Source organism: Colius striatus, chromosome 1 (genome assembly GCF_028858725.1).
Source record: "Colius striatus isolate bColStr4 chromosome 1, bColStr4.1.hap1, whole genome shotgun sequence".
Taxonomy (NCBI): Eukaryota; Metazoa; Chordata; class Aves; order Coliiformes; family Coliidae; genus Colius; species Colius striatus.
In genome coordinates this window covers 133,292,035-133,319,717 of record NC_084759.1, presented here as the reverse complement: position 1 = coordinate 133,319,717, position 27,683 = coordinate 133,292,035, and the positions used below count along the sequence as shown (strand labels likewise).

Here is a 27,683-nt window from a genome sequence, read left to right as displayed (position 1 = left end):
TGCCCCTACCCATACTTCCACAGCCACAACAGTTTCAGTCACAGGAGATTACATTTCCAGCAGCCCAACAAATCAAGTTATTTCTGTGCTGGAGAAAAAGAACTCCCACTTGGCTTTCTGGCTGCCCTTACTCTTCTGTGTGCAGAAATCCCTTCTTGCAACTTAGGTAACAGACATTCTCCACACCTTGTTGTAGCATGCTTTGGTACAAGGTGAAAGTTTTCACCTGCACAGGGCTGGTACTATTCAGAGTCAGAACTCATGAAAAGCCTCTGCATTACCCGGCAAGGCCAAGACATTCCTAAGCAAATCAAATCATTGTTTCCTGACACATGCACAACCTACTCAGCACTTCATCTTGCCCCTTCTATTCTTCCCCACCTCACTGCAGCTTCAGGCATTGCTATGCCTCACAGAGCAGAGTGATGCTGGTCACAGCTCCCAAAGCTGACTCCAGCCTCACAGCAAATGGGGAACTTCTTGTTTTAGCCCTGAGGGCAAGACACCATGTTACAACGGCTATCCCACTTTCATGACAGTACACAGACATTTACAGCTCAAGATGAGACTCAAGATGTCACTCCTGCAGGGGCAGCTACTGGTAACCCCCCATTGATTAAGTGCTTCTTAGTACTTATGTCTCAGCAAAGGAGACCAGGAATTCAAATTAAGATTTCAGATGTCATTCGTGTTAAAACAAGGATACTCTCTACAATATGCACACAACTCCAGCCTGTGCCACACAAAGACATCTTTCTCACTGAAAAAAAAATCCATTTTCATGTCTAAAAGTAATAGATTATCGCAGAGCAAACACAAGTGTCCCTGCTGCTAGAGAGTATCAGAACAGGAGAGTGGAGATGCTGAGTTTAACACTAACAGGACAAACAGTGGTGAATTTGAGTACTGTATTCCATACCTGCAGACAAACAAAAAGAACATCCCAACAAAAAGCCCTCACAAAACCCCAAAGAAGACCCACCCCTCAAAAAAGGTGCACACCACACTGCAGAAAGAATGCAGGTATATCAAGCTTTTTTTGAGAGCTGGGGATAGCAGACATTTAAATTTTTCACAAGTCTGTAGTTCATTATGATGTACATGTAGAGGTAGTTATAACGTGTTAAAGCATTATCACTTCTTTTGTCCTCAAAGCTATTCACTTTCAGGTATAAATAAATGTTCTTTCTTTTTTTCTGGTCCGGTTTTACAATGTGGAAGGTGAAGATGAAGGTACCAATACAAACTGAAAAGTATGTATAAGTTGCAAACTTGCTTTTTGTACAATTTTCAGCAATGTACTTCATCCTTTTGCAGATATGTGGGTAAATACTGTATTGATTATTGTGGGAACTTTCTACAGCAATGAATGAGTAACATGAAAAAGTCATCAGATACTCTATATGGATGAGAAAGTGCTGAATGACCAAAGGACAATAAATTCTCTTAATTTTGTGCAAATTCCAACAAAAACCCACAAAAAGATGTTTTCTTGAGTTTAACTGGAGCTTTATTACTTAAGCTGTGACTTCACAGTCTTCACCTTCAGCAACTTGCAAGAGGAGGCATACAAGAAAGGTTATAACACTTAGTGAAAGGGACTCCCTACTGAACAGTAGAAGAGAGGGCAATCCCAAGGGAGAAAAACCGGGAGCGCCAATTTGTTCTCAAGTCCCATGTGAGGACTCCTGGACAAGGCTGATTATTTGAAAGAAACCAAGGAAATAAATTTAGGAAGGAGAACTTGGGATTAAAATAAGCTGAAACCAGAAAGGGACAAACACCAATGGCAAAATGCAAATAAACCAAGCAGAGTAAATCCAGACAGAACCCAAACAGTAAGTGGCTGAATGAATAAAGTCCCTAGAATTAAACCAGATTTATGCTGCCACTCAGCTTCTCCAACAGACACACAAAGCTGTAACTGACCGTGGCAGGGTGACTTCAGCCTCTGCTCCCCTGAAGCCACTGTCCAAATAGGTAGAAAAATAAAGGTCTAATTCACTGGAAATTCTGTCATTTACAAAACAAATGGAATAGGGTTTGGTTTTATGCTTCTGTGTCAACTTCAAATTTATCTTCAACTCCATTCTGCTCAGCTTTCATTTCTGCATCTTCAGGGTGGCTGGTCTGAAGAGTAGAAGATGACTAAACAGAGGAACAAAGAAAATACATTTCTTTGTTATACAAAATCTTCAGCATTTGCAAACAACACCACAGACATTATTTGATTGTATCCGGTCTCTCTGCAAGACTGAATTAAGATACTAGGACCTTTGGCCAAGAGAAGCTTAAAATTTCTTTGCATTTTTTTTCTGCATCTAAGAAACCAGAAGCAGTTCAGAGGATGCTGAGAAATACTATTGGTGTTAGATGGTTATGATTCGTAGCACGGTATGCACACACTCACCACATAACACTTCAGAAAGTCTTCTCCCACAAACCAAAATTATTTAGGAAGCTTCCACAGAAAACTGCTTCCTTTTCAATGTGATTCAATTTCAGCAACAGCCATACCATGCCCCCCACCACCAACTTTTAAGAGGCGCACTTGGACTCAAGATAGAAGAAATTATCTTTGTTGGACAACTACTTTCATGAAGACTGACTTCAACAACTGTCACTTCTATGCCCTCTGTTTAGCTAGAAGAAAATCTAAGCTTACAAGCTGTCTGCTCTAAAAGCCCTCTCCTTGCTCTATCTTCCAGTCCACATTAAAAGGTGTAAAAGGCAGAGGACCATATGCTAAGGGTCTGAAAACAGTTTTGACAATAGGACATAACCAGAACATCCTGACCTTGCAATAATTTTCAAACACAGTAACGGGAGGTAGAAATGCCTTGTCCTGCTCAAAGATGGTGTGATCATCCCCCCAGGGCCCAACTGATTAACTTGCAGCACCTGTTTCTGATAATTGGAAGTAGCTTGCAGCTGCATTACCTTGTCCCTACCATCTTTATTCAAGCTGGCTGGTCCAAGTCACATCTGTGCCTACAATGGTGCAATGAAATTGCTATTCCACTGTATCATGGTTTGACATGACAGGCTTTTCTGGTAAGGGGGAAGGGGCTGTAAAGATGGCTCTTGTCAGTAGTTGCTCAAAACTCTCCCCAGCTCTGAGTAGTTGCTCAAAACTCTCCCCCACTTCTGGGGCTGAGCCAATTAGATGCCTTCATGATCACTTTTTAAGTGAGCCAGAAGAGGAGGCTTCTTCCTCCTTCTTCTTGTTTCTTCCTTCTTCTGGCTGGTGGTGGTACAAAGAGTAGGAACAGTGAGAGAAACAACCATGTGGACTCCAAGGTCAATGATGAAGGAGAGGAGGAGGTATGCTGGCGCAGACTCCCCTGCATTCTACGGAGAGGACTGGTAACGCTGAGATTTATTTGCATTTTTTTAAAGACCCTGCATTGGCAGTAGAGACTCATTTTGATAATGACTCTGTATCGTGGGCAGAGACTCATGTTGCTAAAGCTGACCCTGGACCAGGGGCAGCGACTCACTTCATTAAAGGCCCCGAGCCAGGGACAGTGACTATGGCCAGAGGAGGCCGTGTCCTGTGGGAGGGACTCAATCACTTCACTACAGACCCCAAGCCAAGGGCAGTGATTTTCTTTTTTCAAACTATGGCTGGAAGAGGCAGTGTCCAGAGGGAGGGACCCTTTATCACTATGGTTGGAGCAGGCCATGTCCTGAGGAAGGGACCCAATATCCACAGCTGTAACTGTGGGAAGGAACCCACGACAAAGCAGATCATTAAACTTAGGCTCAGAAGAGGCCTTTTCCTTAGAGAGGGACCCTATAACTGCTGAAACTGCAACTGTGGCAAAGAATCCACACCAGAGATATTCACCAAGGACTGCGTCCCACGTGAGGGACCCTGTATTGACAGAAGCCGCACCTGCTACGAACAACCCACACCAGAGAAGTTTGCTAAGGACTGTGTCCTGGGGGAGGAACCCCATGTTGGAGCAGGGGAAGAATGCACGGAGTCATCCTCATCTGAGCAAAAAGAAGTGGCAGAGCCCATCTGTGAGAGACTGACCACATCCCCCATTCCCTGCCCCCCTGAGCTGTTGAGTGGGGAGGAGGTAGAGATATTGGGAGCAGTGAGCTGGGCCCAGGAAGAAAGGAGGGATGGGGGACGGAGATCTTCAAGTGCTGGTTGTAATTTTCTCATCATCCTCCTCCCTTTTTGCTTTTATTCTGCTCTGTTTCTTGTAGAATAAACTTTCCTACTTTCCTCTCTAAGTTGAGTACTGGAGTCTGTTTTGCCCAGAACTGTAACTGGCAGAAAGCCCTCCCTGCCCTTGTCTTATTCCACAACAACTTGGCTTATCTTTTTACTCCCATTTCGCTGGGGCCTCTGCCATCCTAACAAGGGTGAGGGTGAATGGAGGCACTGAGCGAGAGACTGTTGTGGTGCTGCTGTGCTAGCTGGGCCAAACCACAACACACTGGTCAGCCTAGCACCCTGAACTATCTGTTTGGTTATGGTGTTAGATGAAAACCAGACAAGAACAAGGACATAAGCATGCACTGTTGTGAGAGGGGACTAAGAGCAGAAGAAAGGGCAGAATCCTTAAACTAAAGTTTTATGTCAACTTAGCTGCAACAAAAAAACACAGCCAAAGAACATTCAGGCATCAAAACGCAACCTTTCACCCTTAGCAGTGTTCTGTGAAGCACAAAGGAGTGAAGTCTCCTCTGCACAGAAAATCTGCTAGCAATCCCATGCTTAAGTGATAAACACCCTAACCTTTAAAAATTGACATTTAATATATGTCAACTATTTGAATTGATGCAAGAGTGGCTGCTGAACTTCAACAGACCATAAGGTACGCTGATGTCAGGAACTTCAGGACTACAGTCCAAGCTGCCTTTTTAGCAACCAGAAAAATTTCTGCAGAAGTCTCTCTTGCCACAAGTAATTCGGGAACTACTCTAGTTAAGGCGACATGCTAAGTTAATTAACAGGAAAACATGTTTTCTTGCAAAAAAAGTCCCCAAGACTGACCTGTGGAGTCCTTTGTTTACAGTTCTATGGATCCTTTTTCATATAAAACCACATCAATTTGATGGCTCCAAAAGACCAATATAAACATATGCATGTTCCCAAGATTACCTAATTACAGAGATGAATGAACCAGGCCAATGGCGTTTTGGCCTCTATCAGAAATAGTGTGCCCCTGGCAGGACCAGGGAAGTGATCATCCCTCTGTACTCAACACTGATGAGGGTGCACCTCTAATACCGTGTTTTGAGATTCTTTAAAGAATACTCAATACTCAGTTTTGAGCCCCTCACTACAAAGAGGAACACTGAAGTGTTGAGGCACGTCTACAGAAGGGCAACAAAAGCTGGTGAAGGGAATAGACAACAAGTCTTTCAAGGACTGCCTGAGGGAACTGAGGTTGTTTAGCCTGGAGAAAAGAAGGTTGAGGGGAGATCTTAACTCTTTACAACTGCCTGAAAGAAGGCTGAACTGGTCTGTTCTCCCGAGCAGCAGGTGACAGGATGAGAAGGAACAACTTCAAGTTGTATCACAGGAACTTCAGACTGGGTATTAGGAAGAATTTCTTCTCCAAAAGGGTTATCCAGCACTGGAACAGGTTGCCCCAGGGAATCTGATGAGTCACCATGCCTGGAGGTATTTATGATGTGTAACTCTGGCACTTAGAAACATCTGAGCTCCTCGGAGGAGAATACTGGGACCGGTGCTGTTTAACATCTTTGTTGGCAACATGAGCATGGATTGAGTGCACCCTCATCAAGTTTGCTGATGACATGAAGCTGTGTGGTGTGGTCAATGCACTGGAGAAAAAGGGCCATCCAGAGAGACCTTGATAGGCTTGAAAAAGGTGGGCCTGTGCAAACCTCATGAAGTTCAGCAAGGCCAAATGCAAGGCCTTGCACATGGATTGGGGCAACCACAAAGTAAAGTACAGGGCGGGCAATGAGTGGGTTGAGAGCTGCCCCACGGCGAAGAACCTGGGTGTTGGTGGATGAAAAACTAAATGTAAAGACAGCAGTATGCGTTTGCAGCCCAGAAAGCCAGTTGTATTCTCAGCTGCAACAAAAGTGTGGCCAGCAGGTTGAGGGAGGCAATTCTCCCCCTCTACTCTGCTCTGGTAAGATCCCACCTGAACTACTGCATCTAGCTCTTGGGCCTCCAACATAAGGACATGGACCTGTTGGAGTGAGTCCAGACGAAGGCCACAAAAATGATCAGAGGGCTGGAGCATCTCTTCTGTCAAGACAGACAGAGAGAGTTGAAGCTGTTCTAGCCTGGAGAAGAGAAGGCTCTGAGGACACCTTACAGCAGCATTCTAGTACCTGAAGAGGGCCTACAAGAAAGCTGGAGAGGGACTTTTTACAAGGGCATGTAGTGATAGGCCAAGGGTGATGATAGCTCCAAACTGAAAGAAGGTAGATTTAGATTAGGTATTAGGAAGAAGCTCTTCCCTGTGAGGGTAGTGAGGCACTGGGACAGGTTGCCAAGAGAGCTTATGGATGCCTCCTCCCTGGTAGTGTTCAAAGCCAGACTGGACAGGGCTTTGAGCAACCTAGTCTAGTGAAAGACATCCCTGTCCATGGCAGTGGGCTTAGAACTAGATGATCTTTAAGGTCCCTTCCAACTCAAACCATTCTATGGTTTAGTAGTGGACTTGGTAGTATTAGGTTAATGGGTGGATTCAATTATGTTAAAGGTCTTTCCAACCTAAGTGATTCTATGACTGTATAAGCCAATTCTATTAATAGATTGGAAAATTGGAACTGCCGTGCCTCTGCAGTATACCAGTCTGCAGTGTAAAGACTGAGAGTCTACCTTTTGCCAAGAACACAACTCTATCAACTGTTTGTCTGAGGGGTGGAAGTATACATTTTGGAAAGCATGAAGGCAGCCCATTTGTACTTTTAGTGGGTATAACTTCCTTTCTGAACAGTTGATTTTGCTATGCCCCACACCTAAGTGAAGGAAGACAGATTCTCAGCAGCTCTGGTAGGTGAAAGGAATCTGCACAGTAGAGCCTGACATGGCTGGCTTTCAAAAGTGAAGATGGCCAACAGTGAAAGAATACTATTTTAGTTGCTGTATCCGTTATCTTCCCGAGATATTTTGTCAAAGCCTACCAAAAATTAAGGTACTGTGTGGTTGTATGTGACAATGTCTAAAGGGACAAAATCCTTTCCTCCAGACTCCAATAAGCAAGGACTGTTCAGGCTGCTTTTAGTCAGACACATAACTGCATGGACAAAGCCACCTTCCTTGCAGAATCTGTAGGGAAAGTCTGCATTATGTGATTGTTTGCACTCCTCCCATGAAAAGCAGAACCAAATCCACAAAACTACTGCTACTCTTTGAAGACAGGAAAGAAACTTCAACACAATCAAAAAGTCAGAATAGCTTGCCCATTCAGCAGCTCTTACCCGATGCTTACTAAATGACACAGTAAGAATGGAATACATCTCCCATCTCCCATTGTCTCTGGAAGATAAACTGTTTTACAGATATATTTCATATTGAATGATTGGGAGTGGGAAGCGCAGAGTTTTGTGAAGTGTTTCCTGTAAGAAATTGTCAGCTGACACTTTGAGATGGCTGAATTGTCAGGATATGCTCATTTGAGGACAGTGGGCCCCTGGACAGACTGACTGACACAGTTAACCACAGGAAACTGCAATAAAATGAACTGTAATTTTTTAGATTCTCCATGCATATTCTGGGAAAGTAGACAGAAGGATGTGCGAAAATAACCTCTCAAGATACAAGCTTCTGCACTCTCCAATGCTACTGAGAAAATGAGCCTGATATAAATCCCTTATTTGCCTTGGAAGTTAGTGTTTTACCTAGTCTTTCTGGACCATCAGATTTAAGGAAAACAATCAGAACAATTTTATGAATATGTTATTATCATCAGTAACTTGGAATGTTTCTTGCTAGCTAGTCTTTTTATAACCTGCATTCAAATTTTTCTGTTGGTAACTGAATTGCTATTTACTAGAATTCTCAGTGAAAGCTGAGCAGAAAAAACACAGTAGAATAATCAATCTTCTGACAGCCTGAATTCTGACACTCCATAATCCACCTGTGACACAGGAGATGGAGAGCATGAATTACAACTTCATATCTACATGAGAAACAAGATGTTTGTTACTGCCATCTGTATGATAGACATAAGGCCTCAGCAGACAGGCCTACCTAGGCATCAGAACAGACTCGTCTTTAGAATCATCAGTTTAAAGAGAACAGGGTTTTTTTGGTTCTTGAACATTTATCATGTTTGCATCTCATCACAGAATCATAGAATGGTAGGGCTGTAACATCTTTAGAGATCATCACTTGAATTGCTTTCTGATTAACACCAGTCTATTGCAGAATCAGTTGAAATATTAAAAGCACTCTGTGCAAAGCTTGGTACTGATAGTTGTCTTCTTCAAACAAGACAACCTAATCACTTTGACTGTTGGCTATTTCCACTTTTTCCCCCCACCAGAGGAAGCTACTTGAGTGTTCTCTCACTATTATTTATCCGTACTAAGAAGTAAACTGAATACCTGAAACACTACTCCTTATCTTAACACGTGACATCATCTCTACTGTTCTGAAGTAGTGTTACTTACCTTGAAGTCTTTGTCTGCAAGCCTTTGGAACATGTTGGCATACATCTTTTTGTCTTTCTCATGCTGCTCCCGTATTTTTTTTTGACAAGTTACCAGTTGCACTTTGGCAGCTTTGTTACTTGGATAAAGTTGTATCACTTTCTGGAAATCCCCTCGGGCCAGTTCAAAATCATTGACCGCCAAGTGTGCTTCTCCACGCCGGAAAAGGCCTTTTTCATTGTTGCTATCCAACTCAAGTGCCTGCATTAAAAAAAACCAAAATCAAACAAACCAAGACTACATTCAGGAATATTTTTTCTTTCTTCAAAATAATACGCAGTCCAATCACCAGAGACTGACAGAAACTGTACCTGCTGATGGAGATTTCAGAGTATTGTCAGAGCTTAGTGATAAAGTGAGCTGAATACAGTAGAACCACGTATAAAGAGGACTGAATATAGTAGGCTACTTGACAGAGAACCAGCAAGTCTAAAATTTAGTCTTCTATCTCTATTCCAGCTCTTTGAAGAACCTTTGCCAACATGACCACCTTCACCATATCTCACTGTTTCTAATTTAGAAACACTTTGATATGCTCAATGTAGCAGCAAGTTATTAAAAGACATTCAAAGAATAATAATCATGATAAGAAAGGCCAAACACCACACGACCTGGAACCCTGAAACTGTCAAAATCAAGAGATAAACTGTAAGACTGCTTATGCAGCTTAAGAATAAATAAACTCTTACCATTGCAGATACAAGATTATTTTAGTTAATAACCTAACACCACACCAACTAGCTAAGCACTTGCAAATATCGTTAATATTATTATCGTTAATAACGTAATAATCGTTAATCACTTAACGATTAAGTACTCCTTTAAATTGCAAAAACTGCAAGAGTTGCAAAAAAGTGATTTTTCTTCATAGTGTTTGGCAGGTGGCCCTTCATGGTCTGATTCCTCTGTCATCGCGACACGACCTTTAGCAGTGATGTGTGCCAAACTATGAAACAAGTAATTAATACAATAACTATTGTTACTATAGTCTTCTATACCTCATAATCACAAAATACCTGGCACAGGTGTCTTTTAGGAAAAACTTAGCTGTTGCCAATATAGGTGGATGGGGTAAGTGGACTGATATCTTTCTATCAACATTTAACCAATCACTATGATACTAAGAAATTTTATAGTAGTTAGGAACCAATCGAGATAAAGGACAAATTAAAAGATGGACATTTCATGCATGCTTTTGTTGGCAAATATAATTCTTTGTTTAAAATGTATAAAACCCTTGAAAATTGTAACTAACATAGGAGCATAATTGGAGGACATATCCTCCGTGTTCCCTAGCGCTGCATAATAAAGAAGTGCCTGCTTATCTGCATTCCTGTGTAGGTAAGTTCATTTGCAATTGCAACATTACTACCTTGTCACAGTTCTCTAAAGCCTGGGAGAACTCCTTCAGCTTGAGATGGCACATGGCTAGATTAAGGTGGGCAGCAAGCCTCAAGCTTTTGGCTTTCGCATCATCCTCATCAGAGAGTCCCGATTCATGCATCAGCCATGACACAATCTTCTTATACTGTAATGCTGCCTGTTTGTATTTCCCCTCCTGTAAACAAGGCAGTTCAGTTATCACATAGCTCACAGTAACTTTTATCTTCCTCTTGCCCCTTCTACTTTACCTCGAGAAACAGATCTCAAAAATACAATTCCATCAGAACATAGCTTCTACCAGCAAAAATATACTACTTCTGAAAGCCATTCCTTCATAGGATCAGAAAAAATCTTCAGAAATACCTAGTGTTTCCCCCACTATCAACATTGATACTTCACTCTCAACTACTTATGTTCAATTTTTGATATAAAACAAGAAAACTGGGATTTTCAAAAGAATACAACTACTCCTATGTCATGAAGATAATGAAAAAGTCTCGCCTTTAGGGGTCAAAGTGTTCAAAACTGCTTCCCCACAGATCTCTACCCAAAGGAAATTTCTTATTCACAGCACTATCCCACAGTGGGAACTTAAATATTCTAACCTTGCAGATTACATGTATGCCCCAAAGTTATCTCTAGATACAGCCAATAGTTCTGGCAGAGAGAACTAACTTCCTGCAGAGTTAGTTCTTTGTGTGCTCTTAACTGAGGATTTTTAAAGACACCTTCCCCTCCAGTCCTCTTTGTAAAACATCACAAAGAATACCATGAACACTACTCTGAAATGACAAAAGTTATGATCATAGAATCATTATTGGCTAATAACATGGGGGCTATTATTACTCAGGGACTGCAGTTTACCTTGAAGTACTGAGTGCCTCTCTCCTTCACAATGCAGCTTTGTTCCAGCTTCTCATCTGTGTTCATTTCCCAAGACTCCTTAGCCTAGCCGAAAGGGAATAGTTCAAGTCAATGACACCATTTCTGGTGAAACCAAGTGGCTACGCTGCTTCCTACTAACAGTATGCTAGACAGAGGTTTGGCTAAGCAGAGTTTTGCACTGCTACTGGAAATTAGGCTAGAGCAGAGACACTGATGGCAGTGATCAGGGATACAGTAAGAAGGACAATTCAGCAAAGAGCTCCCAGTGTGTCACCATCTCTGACAACAGTGGCTTCCTTGTTTCAGATTAATGTTCAAGGATTCCATCATCCTTGTTTAAGCTGTTCTCAGACTTCTTCCCCCATCTCCCAACCTCTTTGTATCTCCATTTCTTATTCCTACCTTTTCGAAGCTTTTGAGTTTCACTTCATATTGTAGCTCTGCACCTGGAGGGATCTGAAATTTCTCCTTCCCAGCACTTCCAAAACCGTAGCTGTAAGATTGTGGGTGTGGAAAACAAATAAACAAAAAAAAAGAGAGTTCCAAAACTATCCAGTCAGCCATATTCACTACCTAGGAAGAAGATGGAGGCAAAAAAACCCATGCAAATCTGGGATGCCCAGAAAGCTAGTACAAGACATAAAGGCTTGAAAAATTCTGGGTACTACTCAGGTTTGGCTCCAGTCAAAAAAAGAAAAAAACCAACTTAAAGCTTGAAATTAATTACAGTTTAACAGAAACAACCAGTACAAACTCCACTTGTTTCAGATGTGTTCTTACTATTAAGAGAAAATTCTGCTAATATCCAAAGCTGTTTAAGGCTAGAGTATTGGTCTGTTATACATCTCAGTTAGCTATTCTTAGTCTCTGGGAGTTCTAATAATGGTCCAAAGTTTGAATATAACTTTGCCTTCAAACTCACAGTAATCTTGAAGGTCTTTTTCCACAAGGCTTCCAGAATACTAGTGAAATGTTTTTTTCCGACAAATGATTTCTTAAAGAACCATATTACCTAAGGACTAGCTATCTGTTCACATCAGACTGCTCAGAAGGTTCATCAGCTCTTTTCCTATTCTGAGGCTGTTCTTTAGGGATCTTATTATGCATTGCTGTACAGTTTTGTTTGTTAAAAGAGACCACAAAAACAACAGAGCAATGATATTTTCTTTAATATTTACCAAGATCAACACTATAGAGCCTTAAGTAAATTTCTTCTGGAGTGCTCCTACTTCACAACCAATTGGCAAAGATAACTTAGCTTCATATTTCTCATATATTAAACTTTGACCAATGAAGTTTCTACTACAGCACTGAAAAAAGCTACAAAGCATTATAATGAAACGCTTCATTCTTGCCAGATGCTCAGTGTAAGCCCTTCCAAATATCAAAAGAACAGAAACAGCATACTTGGGTTTGAGATAGAACACAGACTCCTCTGATTTCTCCATTTTTTGAATTGCTTTCTCCAGACCATGAGGAAGATCATAGTTGTCACCTTCTCCAATCTCAAATCGCAATTCCCGCGTGTCAAAAACATGATCTCCATATCGGCCTTCAAACTGGACTGGGAACAAAAAACAGAACAATCTAGAGAAAAATCATAAGACATCTATGTATGGTATGGGGCAGGTAGCACAGGTAACATAAGCAGCGCCAAAGCTTCCTCCTAAACAGTCTTTTCTCTTTTACCAGCTACCCATATATGGTAGCTATCAGTAGGAAACAGAACTTTTGCTGAACTTAATAATTTGTTCATTTATGTGTTTTTTTTTTTTTCCACTTAAACAAGTAACAGAATAAAGAAATTGCTCTCTTATTCCTCGGAAAATCAAAATACGTTATCAGACTCAATTACTTTTTGTGATCAGATTACAGAATCAGAGAATGGTAGGGGTTGGAAGAGACCTTTAGAGATCATCTAGTCCAACCCTCTGCTAAAGCAGGTCCGCCTTGATCAGGTCACACAGGAACGTATCCAGGTGGGTTTTCAAAACCTCCAGATGAGATTCCACAACCTCTCTGGGCAGCCTGTGCCAGGGCTCCCTCATCCTCACAGGAAAAAAGTTTCATTTTCAAGTGGAACTTCCTGTGTTACAGCTAATGCCCATTACCCCTTGTCTTGACAATGGGCATGACAGAAAAAAGACTCACCCCATGCTCTCAACACCTGCCCTGTAAGTATTTATAAGTATTGGTAAGATTCCCCTCAGTCTGCTCTGGGCCTGTCAGCCTTTCCTGTTCTGGTTTAGCAAGGAGCAGCTTTTGGCTTAGTAACAGGGGGAGCGGGTTGCAGTGAAGACCCGGTAAAGAGTTTACGGACTCTCCCCCGGCTCCTGGGTTCACACCCACCTCCGGCCCCGCTGGGCCAATCTGGCGCCTCTGCGATCACTATTTAGGGGACGGGAATTTGAAATGCGAGGCAGGAGGTGTAAGAGTGATACAAGATGGAGGCGACCACGCGGACCCTTCAGCCAGAGAAGGAGGAAGGAAGGAGAAGCAGTAGACCGGAGACCCTTCTGCAAGCCGTGGTGAGAATACAAGCTGTGCCCCTGAAACCTATGGAGATCCATGGCAGGACTGAGAGCCACCAGCAGCTCCATGTGAGTGAGCCCGGACGGGTGAGGGACTGTGTGGGGAGACGGCCGTGGCCCAGGCAGTGTTGGAGAGCCTGTGTGCCACAGAGCAGCCCCACACGAGAGGCAGAGAGGAGCTGCAGCCTTTGGAATAAGTGCGCGTCGGAGCAGCCCGTGCAGGTCTGCCATGCGTGTGAGTTACCCCACGGACTTGCAGGGAACTGGTGTGGAGTTCACCCGTCCTGAGGAAGGACAAACGGCAGAAGCTATTGGGAACAGGCTAACTGAAACCCCCACTGCCTGCCCCCCCGAACCGTTCGGGGGGGGGGCAAGGTAAAAACACCGGGATCAGGGCTCTGAGCCTGGGAAGAGGGGAGGTGTGGCAAGAAGGTGTTCTTAAAAAGGCTGGTTGGACTCTTCATTGATGTATTACTCTGTGTTGTTTCATTTTGGTTATGTTTTGGGTTTTTGGGGGTATGTTTTAGTTGATGTTGCATTAAATTATTTTCTGTTTTCTTCCCCAAACCGAGTAGCCTGGTCTGTTTTGTCCTGAACCTTAAGCGGCAATTAAGCCCTCCCTGCCCTTGAGCAATCCTCAGCCTCTTCAGTACTAATCGTGGCCTTTGTTCCCTGATGGGCCTAAACCACGACATTTCCTCACAAGATAGATGTTCCAGTCCCCTCATTATCCTCATAGCCTTCCAATGGACTCCTTTCCAGGAGTTCTCTATGAACTCTTGAACTGCGGAACTCAGAACTGGACACATGACTCTACATACAGCCTCACCGGGGAGAACATTCCTCAGGATGTCATTGGCCTATTTGACCACGAGGGCACACTGTTGTCTCATATTTAGTTTGTTATCAACCAGGTCCCTCTGTGGAGCTACTCTCCAGTCAATCCCCAGCCTGCACTGGCACATGGGGTTGCCGCTCTCCATGTGCAGAACTCTGCACTTGCCCTGTTGAACCTCCTGAGGTTCCTCTTCATCCGATTCAGAATATATAGAGAACACAGCTGCTGCTAGAAAATGTAAACCCCACTAGAAATAAGAGAACAAAACCTTTCTCTAGGTTAAACTAGTTGGGTAAAGGGAAGAGAAGCTATGTAACTCCTCTCTCTCAGGGTAAGGATTGGGAAAAAGTCTCTGTCCTCCCACATGGTAAACTCATTTACTATTTGTGTAACATACTCTCTACAAGTGCACCCTCATTGGGCTTGGAGTAGCCTTCCCCTTTTTTACGGATTCTTCGGATGATGCCACCATCTTCATCATCAGTGAGGTCCTCTCCCTTGAACTCAAAAAGTTCTATCTGTGGAGTGAAAAAAAAAAAGTATTGCATTTAACCTCATCACATGAATTAAGTAAATCAATCCGCCAAAGATCTTTGAAATTATAGCTTCTCAGGAAGCCATTATCTTAGTTGATGTCCTGTAAGACATTAGACACCCAAGCCTGTTGTACTCAGTAAAAACCTGCTGAAAAGAGCTTCAGATTATATCCACGTCTTTATGGCTTTTCTTGACAGCATTCTTGGGTCTCTCCATACTACAAATTAGATCCTTTAATTGAAAGGACTATGAAACTGGCTTCTGAATGAAGCTTGTATGAGACACAATGGTTAGGGAGTACTGCAAAAAAAAGATTCTGCTGGCTTCTTTAATAGTATTTGTTGCTAATGTCTACAGTGGCTTTTGGGCTTGAAATTTTGGGTTTTGTTTTTTGGGTTTTTTTGGTTTTTTAAAAATATGAGGTAAAATACCTTTTGAACACATTAAACCACGAAGAAAAGTACACTCTCAACCGCCACTTTGCAGTGCTATCACACTCAGCAGTAGCTGCCACATCCTCTTACTCTAGAGTTGAGAATTACCAGTAGTGTCAATGCATCCAAGAGCCAGGGAGGTTTGCAAGTAATGCAAGGACAAAAGCAGCAAGAAAATTAAAATATGAAGATGCAATCTTCATCCTTAAGTCTTGATTATACCTTTACTTCCATCTATGGTCAAATTCAGATCAACTTTTGGAGTGCTTGGAATGGAGCCCAAACTGATTCCAAATGCTTGTTCTCCAATACTGAAACAAATTCAAGAGTATCTTTTCAGACTTGAGCTATTCTCCTTATATTTCTTCGTCCTCCTACTCATGTCACACAACTACTTTCAAAACTTCTGTGTCATTCTCCCTTGCATGCCTTAATACAGAGTTCTCCTCTTATTGTTACACTTTCCCCTGTGTATTGTGTGATCATTTAACAAAAACTTATTTCCAGGAGAATGATAGAACAACAAACCATGATCTGGCCCACCTTCAATCTAAATTGGTTGCCACAAAAAAATTGTTTAGAATTTTCAACAGCTGGTATTAACATAGGAGGTAACTATCCAGCCTGAATCTTCTTCACATGCCCTCATAAGTCTCTAACGCAAATCACAGATTGAAGAGAGTACTATGTATGACAAGATGGAAAAATAATCTAGTCACATAAGAAATTTGCTGTTTCTGCTACCAAATTACGAAAAAAAATCTTTTGTTATCCTGTGATTGAGTAATGCGGTAGTAAAAACAGCACAAAAGAGCAAGCCACTATCATCAGCATTGTTCAGACTAAGTACCTGTGGAGGTTCATGACACTGGACTTAAGATACCCAGAATGCAAAACTCACCAGTAGAAAGTCTACTTTGTACTTTGGATGGATATCTAATAATAAATAATATTCTGGACTTGTTAAATCATTCCAGAACTTGATGACAACACAGGTCTCATCATTCTTTCTTGTTTTTTAACCTCAACAACGGTATCCTATGGAAGAATTTATATTGCTCAGCAAAAGTCATCATGAGGAAGTGAAAAAAACAAAATCACCCCAAATCGTAAGAGACCCATTACTTCAGGTCATGACCAAATGCTGATGCAGTAATAACAAAGCTACAAAATCTTTTAACATAATTTTAAAGTGTACTTTTTTTAAGGCGATGTACAAAATTTTGGGGTGGTGATGGTACTTGCAAAGGAAGCATGCTTACATTGTTTTAAATTATGAAAAGGAAACATAGTAGCCAGACTAAAGAAGCAGAAAGTTTACAAGACTTACATCTGAGGGTCACACTAGTAAAAAATTACTCCTACTTCATAAAACTTAGGAAAACTTTTCTGGATCTAAGTTCCACCCAATTCCCTCAATTCAGGACACCGTTTGTTTGTTGTAGTCTGTCATCTGCAGGCCATTTTATTATGGAATCACCAAACCACCATAGGTAGCTTCAGTGCTTTTCTTTCTTCCTTTTCTCCTCAAACATTACTGCTGAGGCAGGCCTTAGGGGATATAAACAGTCATGAATGAAATACTACTTTTACTTAGACAGTACCTAGAAGATGGAGGGGGTCAGACTGGGATCATTAAGAAAAAGCTAGTTTTTCACTAGTGGGAAGCGAATAATCTCAACTCCTGTATCTGACAGACTCAGTAGTATTCTGATGAAACAAACAGCATCTTGCAGTTACTGCTTTTGTTTATCAAAAGGTTAAATATTAACTCTTGTTGCAGGACAACGATGCAGCATCTTCTGTAGCCCTAAAGAATGCTTTTATTGTGCAGCCAAAATAGAAGGTCTTGTGCCTTGAAACACTGTACATGGACAGTAAAAAGCGGTAATTGCTACACTCAAGTCCTTTTTGCTTTTCTTTTCCCTCAACCAAAAGGGAGAAGAAAAAGGTGGAGTAGAGGAAAAAAGTTTGCATATCAATCATCATGTCAGAACACAGTTGGTGTTTTTAACTTCCTCTTCAATCCTGTCCTATATTACATTTATTATCACTTGCATTTGTGCAAAGTACACAGCACTCCAGGATGCAGTAGTCTCATCTGACACATATAAGCCATGAGTATCTTCAGACTTAAGACATATATTACATAAATGCTGTTTACGAACAGCTTTACAAGATACTTCTTTTTAACAGTCAATGGCAGAAACATTGTACTTGAAATGAACATGTCCTTGTCCCTTAGTGGACTCAGATAATACTTGCTGGTAGTGTTTTTTTGAATCCTGCTGCATAAAATACATCTTTAATGCTATTATTCAGAAGTTCGTGGAAAAAAGGAAATGCAAATAAACTATCCAAATGTAATACAAATACAATACCTAACTATGTTTTATTTACCCTTTATAACAGATACTCATTGTTTCCACTAAAATCTGAACAGGCTTTTAGTCCCTACTCTATGAGTTGTTTTTACCTTCTTCAGATATTATATAAACTATTCAACCCTATAGCAATCATGAGAGTTTAAAAACTTTCCTCATGCTCCCAACGTGGGAGTCCATTCTATTGATTATGTATTTTAGAATGATTAAGAAAAAAACACAACAAACAAAACTACCACATTGTATCTGCCTTCTCTCAAGTGGAACGGATTTCAAAGTACTCCTTGGAAAACCAAACTGTTTCAACAATAAGAAAAATCTATCCCTCCAAAACACTGTTTGTCAGAGCATGCTTCAGTAACAGCTTTAATATCACCCTCTATGGGAAAGTCAAACATGAGTTTCATCATTGTGAGCAATCATTCTCACTACTGAAATAATACACAAGAGATAACTGCTATTTTCAGTCCCTTTTGGGAAGCAGGCAGGGGTTGATGCCTAAAGATCACTAGGAAACAAATTATGTCCACTGCTGGTGAGGTTAAGAAATACCTGTGCTAACTGACTGTGCTGTTCACATCCAAAGGAGATCAACTGACCATGTGAATTTTAAAACTAGCATTACCCAGACACCAAACTCAAGACTGCTGATCTGTCAATAGGGACCATGTGTGTACAAATTATTTTCTATGTTGGTAAGATTGATCAATGTAGCTTGGATCCAGACAGATTGGTGACCAACAAGCAACTTGAATCCAAACTGTTCTTCTGTGCTTAAAGGTTCAGCTCTATAGAAAAGAGTTCATGGCTACAGGGCTGCTCAAACAGATGTTATACTCTAGCAGTTTATATGGAGTAATTATCTCTTTTCTTCCCCAAATAGCTCATTCAAGACTGTGGTAATGCTGCAAGGAAAACAAAAAAAAAGTATGGAAGATATCTTCTTGAAGACATTAATTGCTATTTATAATGTTTAACACAGTATTATTACTTTGAGTCTTACGAAGTGGTCATGCCAGTCTGACCTTTTCCAACTACTTCAGAGTCTGTCACAGAGTCTGCCCTCTCAACTTGCATTCTTGTACAGTGAATCATTCCATAACTGTAAAATTAAATCTATGAATCCTGAAAAACATTCAAGTATTTTAAAAACTCCAAAATACAGAAAGCTGAGCCATTGCAGATCAGTAGCAGGCAGATCAGAACTTTATGCTTTGCCCACAATATCCTAATTGACCATATTATTTCTCTTTAGAAAACTTAACGTTCTTGTTCTGAAAGGGTCTTAAATCATACACTTTCTTCAGTGAAATACAATTTATTTTTTTTCAAGTGTATAGTTTTAGTGACAGTCTCTCACCTACCTCAAAAATCAGCGTAGCATTGGCAGGTATTTTTGGGGGGCTTCCAGCTGAGCCATAGGCATATTCTGGTTTACATGTAATCCGACAGATCTCTCCAACCTTCATAGTCGCCACAGCAATGTCCCATGCTTTGATAACCTCACCTACACAAGCCAAATTTCAATCACATGATTGGCTAGGCATACATGAAAGGCATGATCAACTGTGAAACTGAGGAGCATCACCAAAGCTAAGAGCGAGCACAAATACAGAGAGACTTATGGTCACTATGGTTTTTCTATGTAATCAGTGTTAAACCTAATCAAATTATAAAGTTACCCAGAGACACAAATTTAGCTAAATTTCTTCACTCTAGATGTAGTGAATCTTTTCCTCTTCTTAATTCCTCACCTACAGAGAATACAAGTCATCTGAACAGCAACATGGTCTGTAGCTCTTAGCACAGCCTCAAGCACAAGGAAATAACAATAAACTCTTCAAAGAGGAAGATCTTAGGGTGAGAGATTGCCTGCTCATATTTTGAAAACAATCCAAAACAACAGCCTTTTCTCTCTGTACTTTATCAGTTGGCAAAGTGCAGCATGAACGGTAACTAAATGTTACACGTACTTGTAACAGAAAAGGAGAAGGAGGCAGAAGTAGTATTCCTTCTAAAGCCAAAACTGAAAAGGAAGCTCAAGTAACAAAATACTATCTCTTACTCAAGCTCTCCTACTTGTTGCTCCTTTCAACTCAACCAGGCAGTCTTGTATTGACAGGTATACTTCATATCACCTCAAATTTCAGTACTCTCAGAACTTATCTCTCCAATAAAAAAACCAGCAGATAAAGAACTGCCAGGGAAAGAAATCAGATTGAGTAATAAGATTTGCTGGAACACAAGATTTTTGCATTCAAAAAATGAAGGCTTTTGATAATGAAGAGAGGCACTGCTTCAAGACTCACATTTGGGTTAATTTGGGAACTAGAGAAAAAGGGAGTACATTTCATCATGCTGCAGCTGATAACTGACCCTGTGGACCTTGTCCCAGTTTCCGGGCTTAATTAAGTACTCCTGAATTTAAGTCTCGGCAAAAAAACAACCATCAAAATGCACGTTCTGGCAATTTTGCTACCCTTTACCACTATGCTTCAGGAATGCATTGTTGGAGGGCTTGTGAATTCTTCAGCAGGACCCATCAAGAGGCTACAGTTTTCTCCTTCAGAAAAATCTCAAAGCAGATGTTCTGACTGGGCCATTCCAAAAGAATAATCATTAAGCTGTGAAAATAAGTTTAAGTAGCAACTTGAATGTGCAAAGGAGCCACACATGGCAAGGAAATCCCATCTCTATTATTACCAAAACTGATCAATGTCAAATACAAGACATTACTACCTTTTCCCAAGACAAATGAAAATTTGTCTCGCCTGTCCAGGCTGGAGTCAAATTTTGTGCCATCAAGAAGCCATCCGGTGTAATGAACAGTCACTTTATCACCTATCATCGGAGACTCTGTCCCACTGCCTTCTCTCTTCACAACCTGAGAAAAACAGTAAGCAACATTGAGATTAAGAAAATTAAGTCTACCTGTTGGACAGTAATTCCATTTACTTAGATGCACTTACAGGTTTACTTCAGTTATCTGGGAATGGATTGGCTATTCTGTCTAGAGATAAGCAGTGTTGCAAAGGCAGGAACCTCAAGATTCAGGAACTTCTGTGTGATTCAGGAACTTCACTGGCAACAGTTTGTACCAGATCTACAGTTAGCAGTGGCACTTGCCTTTCCTCAATAAGATTATAAATGTTTTTCAAACTTAATCACATATACCATTAAGCATGGTGGATTTGTTTTATTCAAGTACCTTCCTCATCACCATGCCATTAATTATCCCTGAGTTTGATGTTCTAGGCAAAGCATTTAAAGAAGAATGCAAGCTTGTTCTTTCCATGTCAAGCCTATGCTAACATGTAATCTGAGATTTACTTGACTTGAACGAGACAGTTTAACAAAAGTTAACAGAATCTTGATCCAATGAAGGTTTGTTCTAGTATCCAACTCAGTAACACTTAGGAATTATTATATCACGTTAATTTTGTCTCCCCACAACTCTGACACAGATTGCCAGCACCCAGATATCAAATACAGCTGTAAGGATTTTTCTTTTCAAGAGGTTCCCCAGCCCAGCTAGCAAGACAAGTATCAATTAAACCTATGTTATACAAAAAGCAGGATTGGCCAATCTCTCTAGTGTTAATTTGAAACGTAGGTAAAAATAGAGAAAAATACTGACATATCTCCCAGGCCAAGGCTTCATAGCCTTGTCCATAACAGGATTTGTTAAATTCAAATTTGGGGTTTTTCCAATGCCGTTTTAAACCATCTAGTCCCAAATCAAAGCTACTAGCTATGTTACTTCAGCTAGGCAAAAGGGAAGCAATTGAAGGACCCTATTTTCTTGCCTCTAGAGAGACCTGGAAAACGTACCATTCATACAACATAAACATTTATTCAAGGGCAATTATCCAGAAATATGGAGAGCTTTAAAGAATAGTTATAAAAATCTCATGCTTCTATACCAACCATGTCTTTCGCTGAAGGAAGTTGACCCTTGGGAGTCTCCTCCTTAAATTTCAACTTATTGAAATCAACCACTGTCTAACTCCTAATATGCCTCCCACCATAACTGTAAGTGACTATACAACTGAAATGCCAGCATCCTCCACCCAAAGCTGAGGCCATGTGGACCACATCTGCTGAAAGCACCTCAAGAGCTCCATTTTAAAAAAATTGCACTTCAGTGCTACAGTAGTTATTAGCATTACAGACATAACCTATTGATCTCTCTCCAAAGGCAGGCAAAAATGCAAACCACCTCTCTCACAGAGAAAAAGGAAGAGAGGCAAGTGAAAATATTGTGGAACTGGTAACCAATCGAAACAACACCATGCTTAGACAGATATAGAGATGCACCAACACACAGAAATAAAAAAGTGCATTCAAACCAGTGATTTTTAAAGCAATCAATCTTAAGTCACTTTCAAATAATTGCTGCATGTAATGCAGGGAGCAGGCAGACACTCAGTGCCTTTTACCATGGCTCAGGTATCTGAGATGCAAAAGACCCACAGGCAGCTTCCTGGGCAGCCATGCAGGTAAGAACTCTAAGCTGACACTGTGCTAGGTCGAAAAAACTGTAACTCAACCAAACCATATTAGGCGGAAACACAGGAAAACAGCGTACAGAAGCCAATCAATCTTCACCTTTCTCCCTGAAATCGCTGATGGCACCACCACGGCAAATCCAGAATTTAGAGCTAGAAGGCTCAAAAGCTTAAAACCCTAATTCTGCCTTTGCTATGGTTGTGCTTTTCTTCTTCTGAACACTGACTCTGAAACTACTCCGCGGTTAAGAAACGTTTCCAGCTATCGTTCAAGTTTTTAAAAGATACTAAAGAAGTTTCTAGAGACATAGAGAAAAAAATACCTGTCAGATGAAGCTACTGCAACTGCCCCTCACGGTATAAATTCTTCTGCCCTTATCACCCAGTTCCTGGTACAAAGGGAAGAAACCAGTCTAGCTGCATCCTCCTGGCACGGCGCACGCCACAGCCAGCCCCGCAGCCAGCCGCCTCACCTGCAGCCCGGCAGACGTTTTACAACCGAAGGTGAACCCATAGGCAACCTTTCCTGCTGCCGGCTGCCTTTGCATCAGGCCCACGTGTGCAATGCACCATCTCACGTCTGAGAGGCTGCTCGTACCAAGATGGAGTGCCCCACGTTCAGACCCCTAAAGATGGGCCAAAGCCGGCAGCATGCCACCGTTCTACACCCGCTACCGTGTACCACACGCAAGCGCTCTGCCGAGGCAACATCTTTCACAGCCCCCTGAGCACGTGCTAGGGGGAGGACCCCGACCTCCCCCCCCCCAAAAAAAAAAAAAACCAAAACCAAAAATACAAACCAAAACAAGCCGTGCAAATAGAACCGCACCATGCGACCCAGCCGCAGAGCCCGGCCCGCCCCTCCCGGCCCCGGGCAAGCGCCTGGAGGCCGCGAGAAGCGCTCGTCCCCGCCGCAGCACCGTGGGTTAGCGGCGGGCAGGCCGGGCCCCTGCCTGGCCGACGGGCGCGTGCCGCCGCCAGCCCCGCGCCGCCGCCAGCCGCGCGCCGCCCCCGCGTGAGAGCCCCAGCGGGCGGACGGGCGGCGCGTGCGTGGCCGAGGCGGACTCACGCTCCCCAGCTCCGCAAACGCGCGCGCGCTACCGCTCATGTTCAATTGCGAGGGCAGCGCGGGGCGGCCCAGTAGCGGCCTTGTCCTTTTTCCCTGCAGAGCAAACTGTGCTGTGGTGGAGGCACAGCGCTGAGAGCAGCGCCCGTTCGCAGGCGAGGAGGGATCGGTCCTCACCGCCGGATCACGGACGCCCTTCCCGCAGCTTCCGAGTCAGTGCTTGGGGATGGGAAGCAGCCGCCCGCCCGCAGTCGCCAGATACCTTGAGGACGCCCTCATCTAGCTTAGGGGTGATGTCCGCCCCTTCCGTGGGAGCCCCGTCCGTTTTCATCTCCTCTGCCGTCATCCCACTCGCTGCTGCTACTGCCTCAAGGGGCTGGGGCCAGTCTCCCGCCGGGCTGGGGTTAGCGCCTGGCTCAGCCTGTGAGTCCGAACAGCGCTGCCGGAGCCGTCCGCCGCGCGTCACCCTCTCCTGCTGTCGCCACAGTGCCAGCCCCCGGTCGGCGGGGCGGAGGAAGGGAAGGGGAGGGGAGAGGAGAGGGAGGGCCCGAGAAGTTTCTAGAGAGGCAGGCGGGCTGCGGCAGAGTGCTTAGCCGTGCCAGGGGCAGGGGTGAAAGTGCGCGTCGCCCCTGGGGGTAGAGAGGCCGTAGCCGGCGGGGCGGGAGACGGCAGGTGCCTAGTGGCGTTACATGGCCGGCGCGAACGGCTTAGTTACGGGCGAGTGTCCTTTCGCGGTGCCGGTGCGCCCACCTCTTGCAGGTGATGCAGGGGTTTCAGGCAGCTAGGAGAAGCCCCTGCGCTCTGCCCTGGAAAAGTTTTACTATGAGTTGCCCTTAGGGTAAAACCAACCCTTCTGCCGCTTTCATCTTGCCTGTCTTTTGCAGATGTGGACTTATTTTCTTTTTCACCCACCACAGGTTTGTAAACGATTGCAAGAAGGGTCATAGAAACAGACACGGAAGCAACTTCGTGGCAGCTAGCTTGTAGCCAGAGCAACTGAGGCTTGTCGGGCTGGGGCTTCCGTTAGAAAATGTGTGCTTGAAAGCGATTTGTTACCATGGACCAGAAAAGGTGAAGACTTCTTAGGACAGAGTGGCTTGCTTGTCCACATCCATTGGGGTAAGTAGCAGCATTCAGTGCCTCAGCACTGCTAGAATACTTTGGGATGAATCAATAAAAAGAGATGGCCCCTCTGAATATGAAAAGCATTAGTGTAAATGTAGAGGCATTAGCAGACTAGGTTCTGTACTTGCTTGGCATCTGTACAAATCTCATGGGCTGTGTGCTACTTCTGACCAAATAATTTGAAAGTTTCAGTTATGTAAAATCAGATTAGGATCTTGTCTGTCATTTTGGACTTTAAAGCAAAGTAGTGAATGTGACTGACATTCCGCTAGAAGCCATTAATGCTACAGTTACCTGGGCTGGCCACCCTTTCCCCCCAGGTTTGCAGACTTCCTTCATCAGATGCCATCTCCTCATGACACCTTCCCACTGCCTTTTAGAGCTTTCCCTTCTCTTTTCCCACAGACCTGCTGCACAGTGGCCCCTCCTGCCTGCTGTAGGTGCTCTGTACTGTCAGCTCTGAAAAACTGCTGGCACTGTGCAGCTGCAGGCGTACTGCACGTAGCCTCTGAGCAGCTGAGGAGACGTGCCTCCTTAAGTGGATGCCTTCTGCTTTTGCATGTTCAGCATGATGTTTGATCCTTCGGTAACAATCACTAAAAGTAAAAGGAAAGAGGCTCCCAGGCTGGTGTCCAGTGCTCCAGAGGGCATGGGCCCATGCAATGCAGACCTCTAAGTCAGCCTCTAAATCAGATTTCTGGAAAGGTTGTCAAAAGTTTGGTAGCTGTGTGTGATTGCTCGTTGCTTATGCATGTTGCATCTGTCCCAGATCAGCAGGCAACTGTCTGTGCCAGTATAAAGCTGCATCTGTACACAGTGTACAATGACTCTAGCAGCCTTAGGTTGGTCTGACGATGCCAAAGGAAAATAGTTGTAAATGAGCCTCAGTAAAGAACCAGTAGTTGCTTTAGCAAGTGAATGTACAGTGTGGAATCTACAGCTTTCCCCTGCAAAAGAGCATGTTTTTCAACCTCAAGCAAACATAAACTTTATTGCACTTTCAAATTCAGTAAGTAGGGGGAAGGTGGAAAAAGAAAGAAACAGTTGTGGTTTCTGGGTGCATTTGGTCTGGAAGATTCTAGCTGCAGTCAATTTGCAGTTTAATGTGGATAAGTTATTTTATTGCAAATTAAATCTGTAGGAGGTACAAAGCTAGTTCAGCACATAGACCACAGACCCTGATACACTGAGAAACACTGAGAGAAGCATCTAAGCTCGTTCTGGTCTAGCAGGTCTTGCTAGGGGAGGCACAGTAAAAACATCAGAAATACTTTTGAATCTGTATGCTACTGAGTTAATAATCTCCAGTAAGCACTAACATACAAATTCTCCGCACTCCCCATTCATTGTGTCTGACCTCTCTTCGCCTAGATTTTATGATAATAAACCAAATATATGTTGGTATAAAATAGATTTTTGCTGGTCATCTGCCTTATGTTTAGCAATGAAGTTTCTGTTCAGAACTAGTACTTTTTCAGCGGCATGTTCTATACTTCATAATCTGCGTTTCCAAATTGCAGTCTGTAGAAATGGTGCCATATTCTCTACAGCTGCCAAATACGCTATAACCAAGTTTAGGAAAGTGAAAAATAGTAAAAGGAAATAAGATCTTTTAATGGATATCCCTTAGAGATGTTATTTATCTGATATTTTTTTCAGCCATTCGCATTTCCAGTGTAGCAGTACAAACTCCTGCATAAGTAATTTAAACCTAATGCTGCAGGCTATGTCCCTTAGTAACTTTTCAAAGATCACTTAGAGTTTAAGGGCCTCCCTTAGGGTGCAACAGATAAAAGTTGAAAGCCGCCTGTATGTGGAGGTCTTTATGAAAATGGGGGCAGAGATAGGAGAAAAAAGGGAGTGAGTATTTTACATGCTGTCAATGTCATTATGCTTTTGCTAGGGTATGTATGGGTGGAAGGCAGGCCAAAAGACTCTCCTGTCTTTTGAGTCTCTAAAGGGACATTTATAGATCCATAGCATTTGAAAGGAGCCTTAGTGTTATGTGAGACCTGTTTTCAGAAAATACATGGTAGAATTTTGAAACTTACTAAAGATAGTAGCTAAAGTGGGGACAATACAAAGATTTCAGAGCTTGCTGAGTACACTTAGGAGAGTTAAAAATTAAAATTTTGGCTGTAGCTTTCAGGCAGAGCAAAAAACAAGCGAGATGATTTCCTAAAACAGCAGAGAATGGCCTGAGCAGTAAAATGTCCTGAAAAACAACTGTGCAGCAGGAGTCTGGTACAGCCTCCGAGGACATGAAGCCCATCTAAAACTGGTCTGCAACATGCTAGATTTATGAATAGTTCTATGTGAAGACTTGGTAGAGATTACAAGCACTGGACATAGGGCAACATAGCTCAGATGTAGCTTTTTTGACAGGTCCTACACAGGAAGGGCAGGATGTATCCTCCTAGGAAAGCTCAGGCAGTATGGGCTGGATGAGTGGATGGTGAGGTGGATCGAGAGCTGGCTGAATGAGGGTGGTGATCAATGGCACACAGTGATGTGCCCTCATGTCCAAGAAGGCCAGTGGCATCCTGGGGGGGTATTAAGAAGAGTGTGGCCAACATGGAGGGAGATTCTCCTCCCCCTCTACTCTGCCCTGGTGAAGCCTCATCTGGAGTACTGTGTCCAGTTTTAGCTCAAGAGGGACAGGGAACTTCTGGAGAGAGTCCAGCATAGGGCCAGCAAGGTGGTCAAGGGACTGGGGCATTTCTCCTATGAGGAAAAGCTATGAAACCTGGGACTTTTTAGCCTGAAGAAGACTGAGAGGAGACCTTATCAATGCTTATCCAAATCTTACTCAAAGAGTGGGTATTGAGGGGATGTGATGAGTCTTTTTTCTGTAGAGGGGATATTGGACACAAGTTGGAATACAGGAAGTTCCATTTGAGGAGAAACTTTTGTTTGAGGGTGAGGGAGCCCTGGCACAGACTGCCCGGAGAGGTTGTGGAATCTCCCTCTCTGGAGGCTTTCAAAACCCACCTGGACATATTTCTGCAAAGTGAATCTGTTTTAGCGGGGGGATTAGACTAGATGATCTCTAAAGGTCACTTCCAACACCTACCATTCTCTGATTTTGTGACTCGGGGTGGCCTAGCTCATCAAGAAAGATGGATGTTTGGAGTGCTGTCAGAGGGTCAATTTCCTGGATATGTTATGACTTGACCCACTGTGCTGTGTAGGTTGGCTGAAGCCCAACCATGCCAGACTATGTTCTAGAAGTTCACTTGCCTAGTTGTTTGGACCAAGCTGGCACTTCAGGCTCACATGAACTGGGGTAAGAAGTGAGGAGTGCAGGTCTGTACAAGCTCAAAGATGGCAA

The 27,683-nt window shown here is 42.9% G+C and overlaps 1 protein-coding gene across 2 annotated transcripts; it reads right to left on the bottom strand.

Annotated features, from left to right (window-relative positions):
• Positions 1 to 1,487: 1,487 nt before the first annotated feature.
• On the bottom strand, positions 1,488 to 23,720 carry FKBP4 (FKBP prolyl isomerase 4). 2 transcript variants are annotated; one of them, XM_062007897.1, is made up of 10 exons: positions 23,490 to 23,720; positions 20,393 to 20,537; positions 19,018 to 19,160; positions 14,696 to 14,816; positions 12,337 to 12,493; positions 11,332 to 11,422; positions 10,909 to 10,992; positions 10,034 to 10,219; positions 8,623 to 8,862; positions 1,488 to 2,148 (listed from the first exon to the last, which is right to left on the bottom strand). In XM_062007897.1, exons 1-10 carry the CDS (start codon positions 23,571 to 23,573, stop codon positions 2,050 to 2,052), a joined length of 1,350 nt encoding a protein of 449 aa, XP_061863881.1. In that variant the 5' UTR covers positions 23,574 to 23,720; the 3' UTR covers positions 1,488 to 2,049. The 2 variants fall into 2 exon arrangements, with proteins under 2 accessions (XP_061863881.1, XP_061863886.1); XM_062007902.1 differs by lacking the exon at positions 23,490 to 23,720 and adding an exon at positions 22,962 to 23,046.
• Positions 23,721 to 27,683: the final 3,963 nt, after the last annotated feature.

Excerpts from the sequence above, each read along its gene's own strand:
- FKBP4 (XM_062007897.1), bottom strand. The coding sequence starts at position 23,573 with ATGACGGCAGAGGAGATGAAAACGGACGGGGCTCCCACGGAAGGGGCG. Across the intron at positions 20,538-23,489 it reads TAGATGAGGGCGTCCTCAAG|GTTGTGAAGAGAGAAGGCAG; the intron begins GTATCTGGCGAC and ends TGTTTTTCTCAG. Across the intron at positions 12,494-14,695 it reads TGAGGGTGCACTTGTAGAGA|TCCAGTTTGAAGGCCGATAT; the intron begins GTATGTTACACA and ends TTTTGTTCCCAG.